Here is a 9,787-nt window from a genome sequence, read left to right on the forward strand (position 1 = left end):
CCCAAAGCACAAGGGTATGACCTGACCATTCCACAGTCGACATAACAATTATCCAACTAAAACTCATCTTCAAACATTCTGCTAGTCTAGGTGAGCTCTAAACCAACAATCTCATTCGTTTGAGATCAGTGCATGTGAAATTCCTTCACAAAAACCAAGCAGGTGCCGAATTCCGTTTGAGAATCAGAAAACGCAAAGCACAGGCATCCACAACACTTCAATATATTACATTTGAGGTGCATCACCGATTATTGCATGGTACATTTCATCAGGTTGCGATGGAAGCTTACATGACCCTGCCGATTCGGGTGTCAATCACAACAGTTGGTTTTGAAGGTTCTGTAAACTCTAATGCTTGTGCTAACGTTAATCTACGATTCCTCCAAGCATCTTCTGCCCAAGCCTTCATCCGTTCACCTTCCACTTTTCTGTTTGACTGAACAAGCAACAATTCGGCATACTCACCTGCAAGTTGGAGCGTATCACCATCTAAACAATATCCACATAGGCATGAACAGCAAGCAATGCTCCTGACTACTCTGAAATGTTAATGATTACAGCAGTCACGTTTGTCAAGACTCAGCAAATCCAAGGTTTATTCTAGCTCGAAGGGAAAGAGTAAGGCCTGGCAAAACCCGAAAATCAAAATCTATTATATTATTATTTGAGTGTTAAAAGGAGCCGCCATGTTCACTCTCAAAATCACGAAATTACCACTTTAATCAGAAAAAAAGAAAAAGATTTAGACCACTTATTGTTATGAACATCTAACGGTCTACATTATACCAAAGAGTCCATATCAATTGTGATTAATAAATAACTAAATTCATAATTAAAAATTATAGAAAATTAGATGTTCAATTTCCATACGGTTTGGGAAGCAAAATATCTAAATAAAATAAATAATAATTAAAATTGGGGTTAGAATAGAAAAAAGGAGGATCCATATCAAATATAGTCTTAGAAAAAAAATCAAATATCTAAATAAAGAGTCCATGTAAAATATAATTAATAAAGGTTATCGTGATAAAATATTGCAGCGAGTCTAGCAACACTATTAGTGTAGGTCACCTTGCTAGTTTAAAGAACTACAAATCATTTTGCTCGTCCCTTGGTTAGCTCCACATGAGGGTTTAGAATGCAATCCTATTCTACTGGGATAATCAGGTAAGGTGGATTGAGATTCATCCATGGTTTCAGTGCAAATGAGACAGATATTGATAGGATGAACAAAGTATGGGTGACGTTGAAATTCAAGTGACTATGTATAGCAACGCCGATGCTCAATCATTATAACAGATAGCAATCAATTTGGCATCAACATTGTTGTACCAAGTAACTTGCTACTTAAGAGTTGCATAGGCTGATCTAAGAGCCTTATGATAGAAAATCCCAGAAAAGGAAGTAGAGAATAATGGTCCAAACTTCGAAATGTTACCTCGAGCAAGGGAGATGATATCTCTCCAGTCCATCTGTGTGCTGTTATCTGTAGAATATAAATAATAAACAAATCATCAGTCAAGTGATTAAAAAGAACCCAATCATATGAGATAATTGTTTTACCCTCAGAATTAATAGCTGGAGCTTTCAGGACTTCTAGGACCTTCCTGTACAGCCCCTGCAATCAAACAGCTGATTTAATATCACATAGTTCAAATATGAGTAATGGATTAAATAAAGTCTATGCAGTATGCACAACCTCTAGAGCAGTAAGAAATGAAAGCTGTAAACGAACTGCTTTGAGAAAGTGTCCATGACCGTCACAATTTATATCTGATGGACACATAAAATTGTTATAAGAGTGAAAGATTTACTGACCTCCTGAACCATGATTGAACTAGAACCTTCTGATTTTGCTTTCAGTTTGTACATTCTAGCTACACAAGTTAATACCATGCCAACCTTTGGGTGGTGTGCACCTGCATGAATTAAAAGGTTATATGATTATTGACTTGCAGTCAAGTATTTGAACAACATTATTTTCTGATATTCCTTTAATAAGCTTAGCATGCCAAACCAAATTGTTCTTCAGCCTTCTGTAGTGCTCTTGTGAGATAATCTTCTGCGTCACTAAACTTCCTGGATTGAAAGGAAAAGGTGAATGCTCTCATTTGGAGCTCCCATATAATGGAAGAGAGGTTAACAAGTATTTGCAGTCCTAAAGGAAATGCCGTTAAGTTTATTAATCAAATGTCGGGACGAATTTGTAATGAGAGCAACGGCTTTGAATCTTACCCAGAATGAGATAAAAGCTGCCCATATGAGCAAGTGGCCCCAAGAGAAACCTCCTCAGGAACCATGTTTCCAGCTGCTAAAATTTTTTCATACATATCTTCTGCACAAACTGCCTCAAACACCCTCTCATACATTTGTGTTGCCATAGGAAAATCCCCAGCACAATGTAGATATTCACCAAATGAAAGGAGAGCATTTTCTGGTAAAAGAACATCAATAAGTCCCGCATGTTCACTAATTGAAGAGAAAAATGTGAATATTATTCTGTTTCACAAACAGTTATACCTGTCTGTTTATTGTCTACTCCAGCACAGCTGTCCTTGCATCCATCTACAAACAGCTGAACTGATAAAGAACAATTATAGGTCATTTTGGATAACCACTCCTTATGATTTAGCTTTGCTATTCAGGACAACAAAAAGAAAATAACCTGATTCTGTTTCTCCATTTAGAAGTGCAATAAGTCCTTTGGTAGCATTAACCCGAAATTTTAGACGGTCCAGATCAGACCATTTGATATCTTCATCTTTGATTGACAGATCAACCGAATCATTTGGGGACACCGAAAAGGGGATATCCTGTGCTTAAAATAACTATAAACCAATTTCACCTAGGGCTGCAAAAGATAAAATGAGCTTCTGGTACCAAACCTGGCCTGCTTCCATGCGTAGTCCCATTAGTGCTTCCCACGCAGCAACTGCACATTAGTTACCAGTCAGAAATGCCATTGTTTACTTGTTTTTGGCTGCTAAAATAACAAGACAAATGTGAGACTCGAAACCCCTTTCCCTAGAAGTTTAAAGAACAAGCAACTGCGGTCTGCACTCCCCATTACCCAATATATATAACTGCCTTTATAAAAAAACTATAAAAGCACCTCTGAAATCTGCAGAAGGAGCAACTTGTTGAGTTGCTTTGAGCTTTTCCATAGCATCTTGACGTTTTCCACTGCACAGATTAAACATGCATAATTTTCCTCAGATTTGTTTGATGGGGGAAGATTAAATCAGCAAAGGTAAATCAAGGATTGCTATCTCGTTAGCAACATAGCATCAATATGCAGCATTAAATAGTAACTATCCACATATCAATCATATTAGGCAGTTCTCATGTTAAAGCTAAACGTCAGTAAAACGTATGAAATTCTCCATCCATGTATCATCCAGACTATCTTCATGCACCAATAGGTAGCTATTGTAAACAGGCATACACATCCAATCTAATTCCTCTTTTCCACTTCATAATGTGTGCTATACCTAAATCCTAAAAAAATCCCGCGGCTATAAAAAGGTAATTAACAAGTGGATATAACTAGCCGTGCAGATCAGAGGCCAAATTGTCCCAAACTAAGGATCGAACCAGCACTGCAGGTTTAGCGAAAGCTGCCACAAATTTGCTCAGATCAAAGCGTTTGATCACAGAAATGAGTGGTGCGGCGCGTCAAACCTCCGGTAGAGCAGCGTGGACATGGCGAGCATGAGCATCCCCACGGCCTCGGCGCTGCCCTCGCCGCCGCCCTGCAGGTTCGAGGCCCCCTGCTCCAGTATCCGCATCGCCTCCTCTGCCGTAGCAGCAACACAAGTGAGCGGACCATCTCCACGCCCTAAACCCTAATATCCAAATGGGCAAAGCAGTACGATGCGGAAGGGAAGGAGGGGAACCTGGCGAGCTCCGGTGCTTGGCGCCGCCGAGGGCGTAGCGGACCATCTCCGCCGCCACCCTCTCGGGCTGCGTCTCGCCGACGGAGGCGGCGTAGTGGCGGCATCCCCGCGGCTTCGGGGCGAGGAATGCCCTCGCGAGAGCCGATCGGATCGAGCTCATGGCACGGCGGCTGCGCGCGTGTGGAGGCGCTAAGCGGCGGAGGAGAGTCTAGAAGTGTAGCAGCAGGGGCGACGCGTTCGGCTCGGAGGAACCGTAAACCCAGCAGAAGTCGTGAGCGGTAGGAGTAGACGGCGGTGACACGGGTCTCTCTGCGAAGGCAATCTCCAACCGAATTCTTTAGTGTTCCGTTTCTTTGATAAAAGGATTTTGTTTCTTCAGCGTTCTAACTTTTTTTTCATGGTTTTTGTTACAAAAGTATTTCTATCTTTATTCTCTTTATATGAGATTCTTTCTCTTTTTCTTACTAATCTCATGATAGAAAGTTATTGGATATAGGGTGAAAATAAAAAGAATAAGAATAGTGAAAAGAATCAGAAAAAAATAAAACAAAAAGAATATAGTTAGAGATGATCTAAGCTTTTTTTTTTGTTGGTGTACATGTAGACGGAGTCTCAAAGCCTTCTTCTTTCTTCTCTCATCCTCTTCTCTCCTTTCCCCTCCCACTGCAACCATGGTTGGCCGTCTGCCGCCACTACAGCTCCTCCCTACTTGCGTGTTCAGAGTGTGCGCACCACCCTCATCCCTAGAGGGACGTCACCGTACACGAATCGTGTGGTTTAAACTAATCGTTGCCTGAGTAAGAGAGTAAGAAGGTGAGCTTGCAGGAGGAGGGCACACCGCGGGATCTAATCTGGCCGAATATGGAGGATCATGGGGCCATGAACGGGTACCTTCGCTACATGACCCATCCCAAATCTTGTCTCCCCCATTTCCTCTCTCTGGGGAAAAAATTGGAGCTTACCTCCTTACCTCTATTGTTGCCCCCCTCCTAAACTGGATTGTAGTTAATTCCACTATCCAACAATTAATTCTGTTGGAATATGTAGCACTTTTAGGTTTAATTTAATTCATAAGTAATTCATGAGCGTAAACTGATAAACTAATAAACTAATATGTTTATATTACCATAGTTTAATGTAGTCATGTGTATGAAAGCACTACATATGTCTAGATCTACTATACTCTAAATTAGGAACCACAGGAAATAAAGTACAAGTAGCATAATTTTTATGTACTGGTACTGGACTGTGGAGGTTGTTGAAGATGTTGGTTGCACCATGTTGATGACATGATCGATCCTACTGATGACGCGCTGAATTTATTGACGATAACAGTGGGCGGCGTCCAAACGACCAGAAAGATGGACTGTGGCAAAGAACTTGAGTAGTCACGCGGAGCGCTTCCAAAAAACTTATTCGTCCTCTCCTAGTGTAGAATCTCAAAAGCAAGGGTTTCTGAGACCTGCTCTCTTGATCGCCGGTGCATGCCGGTGCCGGGATGGAGTAGACTACAATGGCAGCGCAACAGAAGGAGAAAGAGGTAAAACACTAACCTTTATACAAACTCACATAATGAGAGTATTTCTAATTTAAGGGCTACTCTCAATTAGCAGTATATTTATTTTTTCACCTAATAAGGTGAGGGTACTTGCATATATATAGGGAGAAATCCCCCTCACCTCCACCTCAATTAGCAATATGGTGCTAATAGAGAGTGGACCTGATCATGTGTCACCTCTCTACAATATGGACCTTTGAGATTTATTGAGAATTATTATACGGACTTCGCCCCTATAATTCTAACAATCCCCTACCAGATCTCAAAGTCTCATATAGAATTGCCAATTTCTCACTGTTGTTTGATATATTAGTGTTTTAGTGGAGACTGTTAAGTTAAACATCCACCTAGAACATCAAACTGCACTCATTCACAACTTGAAAATAGACTAAGCCTTGAATTACAAGTTTTGTGCAGTCAAGTTTCACTTAAAGTCGTAACTGATACTTAGATGTCAGTAGGCTACCACGCGGGTGGAGCATATAAGTCATACTCCATGGTATCTTCATAAGTTTACTAGAGATCACCCAAGTCTCATAGACTATGACCAACAGTCAAGCTCATATATGTGTGTTCTCTCAAGAATGTCCTCTAGGTTAGCATCTTCACTACTTAAAGGCAACAGAACATATTAAGGCAATAGGCAACTTGCCTTATAGATCTTTGAAAGTATTGCATCTTCACTTGAGTGGATCAAAAACAAATGTACTCTCCTCTAGTTAGATCAATAGTTTGTTCTTCCCAGGACCTAATTTATGGGATCTCCAATCACATAGTTTAAATTACCACTATGGTATAACTCACATGGATCTCAAACCCATATCTTTTGATGCATTATCTATCACATTCCGTGATAGTCCCTTTGAAAAGGGATCTGCTAGGTTCTTAACTATTTGGATATAATCCAAGGTTATCACTCTGGAATTGCACAATTTCCCGACAGACTTCAATCATCTCTTTACGTGTCTTATGGACTTGTCATTATCCTTAGCATTGTTTACTTTGATAATAACCGTCTGATTATCATACTTCATAAGGATAGCAAGTATCGATTTCTCAACCACAGGCAAGTCCATCAACAACTCACGAAGTCATTTTTCCTCAACAATGGTTGTATCTAATGCAATAAGCTCTGCTTCCATTGTTGACCTCGTCAAGATGGTCTATTTGCAAGACCTCCATGAGACAACAACACCACCTAAAGTGAATACATATTAACTTGTGACATAAATCTTATCAGCATCAGATATACAGTTTGAATCATTATAACCCTCCAGTACCAATAGGTACCCAAACTAGTGAAGAACATAACTCATAGTACCAAGAAAATAGCACATGACTTGCTCAAGCATACGCTAATGTTCACCGCCTGGGTTAGAAGTAAACCGGCTCAATTTGATGTTAGGCCTTGTAGCACAAGGCTAAAAACATGAGTGATCTAATAATCTAAGAGTATCTCAATTGGTCCCTGCCACTTTTCTTATTCTTTTGAAGTATCACACTGAGATCATAAGGTGTTAGAGAAGGCTTGTTGTCCTGGTAGCCAAAATGGCTCAAGACCTTCTCAACATAATGAGATCGTGTAAGAGTAATTTTATTCTTTCCTTTGATTAACTTGATGTTTAAGATTATATCAGTCTGACCCAAATCTTTCATATCAAAGCTTTGAGATAAGAAAGATTTGACCTCATTAATCACATCAAGGATTGTTCCAAATATTAGTATGTCACCAACATGCAGGCACAATATAACTCGCTCACTCCTACCATGGCGATAGTACACACATTTATCTACCTCATTGACCAAAAAACGTGCAGATGTTAAAGTTATGTCAAACTTCTCATGCCATTGCTTAAGAGCTTGTTTAAGACCATACAAGGACTTCAACAACTTACACATCATGCCTTCTTGACCTTTTACTACAAACCCATTAGGTTGTTCCATATAATTTTTTTCGTCCAACTCTCTATTAGGAAAGCTATCTTAACGTCCATCTAATAATAGTCAATCACGCAACATGTGAATAAGTGTCAAAGAAGTCTTTATCTTTCTTTCAGGTATAACCCTTGGCTACAAGCTGAGCCTTCTACTTTTCAATAGTACCATCGGACCTAAGGTTCTTCTTAAACACCCACTTGCAACCCACAGGTTTGCAACCATAGGGTTGTTTTGTGACATCCCAGGTTGCCACCATATGGTTGTTTTGTGACCTCCCAAGTCCCGTTTGCGAGGATGGAATTCATTTTGCTCCGAACAGCCTCCTTCCAGTAGTCTGTATCTGAAGATGCAAACACTTCTTAAATAGACTTGAGAGTGTCATCCATAAGGTACATAGTGAAATCATCACCAAAAAACTTTGTAGTCCTTTGTCTCTTACTCCTCTTAGGAGCGTCATTGTCATCCTCCTTAGGATCTTGCTCATGTGTTTGTTCAATAATCTCAAGAGGTGGAGTGGGTTCAAGAATTATCTCAGGAGATAGTCTAGACATGCTATGTAAATCTTTCATAGGAAATATATGCTCAAACAATGTTGCATCACGAGACTCCATCATTGTATCGACATGCACATCAAGTACCTCAGATTTAAACACTAAAAACTTATAAGCAATGCTTAGATGAGCATATCCCAGAAAGACACAATCGACTATTTTAGATTCGAGCTTGCGTTTTTTAGCTATTGGTACATTGACTTTCGCCAAGCATTTCCAAGTACGCAAATAAGAAAGTAATGGTTTTCTCCCTTCCCATTCTTCATATGGAATTTTCTCCTTATCCTTGAGAGGAACTCTAGTTAGAACATGACTCGAAATCAACAAGGCCTCCCTCACCATACCTTACATAATCCCATAGTATCTAACATGACATTAACCAAGTGAGTCAGTGTGCGGTTCTTCTTTACGGAAACCCTGTTTGATTGAGGTGAATAGGGAGGAATTATCTCATGAATAATCTCATATTTCTCATAGAATAAGTCGAAGTCACTAGAGAAATACTATCCACCATGACCCAACCAAATTCTTTTGATCTTTCTCTCTAGTTGATTCTCAACTTCTGCTTTATAGATTTTAAAGTGATTTAGAGCCTCATCTTTTGTTTTCAACAAGTATACATAGCAAAATCTTGTCGCATCATCAATTAATATCATGAAGTACTTCTTTCCATCCTTTATCAATACACCATTAATTTTACATAGATATGAATGTATGAGCTCTAGAGGTGCCAAATTTCTCTCCTCGGATGCCTTATGAGGCTTATGAGGTTATTTTGATTGCACGCAACTATGGCACTTAGAACCTTTGACTATGAAAAAATTCCTAATAAAACTCATACTGGATAGTCAAGTTATAGATTCAAAATTTAAATGATATAACCGCGAATGCCAAACACTAGCATCATCATTATCATTTCCACAAATACAGTACACGGGCTTATTGCTGAAATCAGAAAGGAAAAAAATGGAACAAACCTCCGCACTCATAGCCTTTACCAATAAAGTGTCTATGCTTTGAAACTACTACTTTATTGGACTCGAACACCACCTTAAACTCGTCTCTACAGAGAAGGGAGCCCACTAACTCGATTCTTATTCATTGTAGGGACATGCTGCATATTCCTCAGCTGTACAATCTTCTTTGAAGTAAATTTTAGATCTATCATGCCAACACCACGAACAGAAGCATGTGACCCATTCCCCATTAGGACGGAAGAATCCTAGACGACCTGATAAGAAAAGAACATTGAGATATCAGCATACATATGAACATTGATCCCGGTATCAATCCACCATTTAGCAAACTGAAATACTAAAAAACTGAAGGTAAATTTCAATACCTTGCAGCTCCGTTTCCAGCTTCGTCAATGGTCACCACATTAGTAGTCTTTGATTTATGCTTTTGTAGAGTCTTTCTTCTCTTGTATGAGGAACCATCCAAATAGTATTCCAATTAATCATCAGAAGGATCATTTGCTTAATCACAACTTCAGTGATTAACTGGAATACCATTTCGGTAGTACCAACACGTGTTTTATGCCCAAGATCTGAACACATGCCTTTCCAACATATAACATCACAACAAAGCTTAAGAAAGAGTGAGTAATAAACATTAGATTACAAGTTCTTAAGTATTCAACCATTTACAATAATTTACACAAAAGATTAGATCAAATACGCATCAAAAACAAAACTATAGACAACAAAAAAAGAGTGAAACCACATGCCCTTAGGCTCCACCCCAAAAGCTTCGCCACTTGAAAGTAGTTACTTACTCAGGCACGCCACCGACATCAGTGGGCGTGAAGTAGCCAAAAACGAGCTCCTCCTCACTAGAAGAAC

At 39.5% G+C, this 9,787-nt stretch overlaps 1 protein-coding gene across 3 annotated transcripts; it reads right to left on the bottom strand.

Annotated features, from left to right (window-relative positions):
* Nucleotides 1–202: 202 nt before the first annotated feature.
* Nucleotides 203–4,218, bottom strand: LOC133885365 (uncharacterized). 3 transcript variants are annotated; one of them, XM_062325070.1, is made up of 12 exons: nucleotides 3,897–4,218; nucleotides 3,682–3,796; nucleotides 3,113–3,183; nucleotides 2,886–2,932; nucleotides 2,666–2,813; nucleotides 2,521–2,565; nucleotides 2,236–2,434; nucleotides 2,018–2,079; nucleotides 1,819–1,919; nucleotides 1,564–1,618; nucleotides 1,439–1,486; nucleotides 203–465 (listed from the first exon to the last, which is right to left on the bottom strand). In XM_062325070.1, exons 1-12 carry the CDS (start codon nucleotides 4,054–4,056, stop codon nucleotides 287–289), a joined length of 1,230 nt encoding a protein of 409 aa, XP_062181054.1. In that variant the 5' UTR covers nucleotides 4,057–4,218; the 3' UTR covers nucleotides 203–286. The 3 variants fall into 3 exon arrangements, with proteins under 3 accessions (XP_062181054.1, XP_062181055.1, XP_062181053.1); XM_062325071.1 differs by having other exon boundaries at nucleotides 203–436; nucleotides 2,521–2,580; XM_062325069.1 differs by having other exon boundaries at nucleotides 2,521–2,580; nucleotides 3,897–4,216.
* Nucleotides 4,219–9,787: the final 5,569 nt, after the last annotated feature.

This window comes from Phragmites australis, chromosome 11, assembly GCF_958298935.1.
Source record: "Phragmites australis chromosome 11, lpPhrAust1.1, whole genome shotgun sequence".
Taxonomy (NCBI): domain Eukaryota; kingdom Viridiplantae; phylum Streptophyta; class Magnoliopsida; order Poales; family Poaceae; genus Phragmites; species Phragmites australis.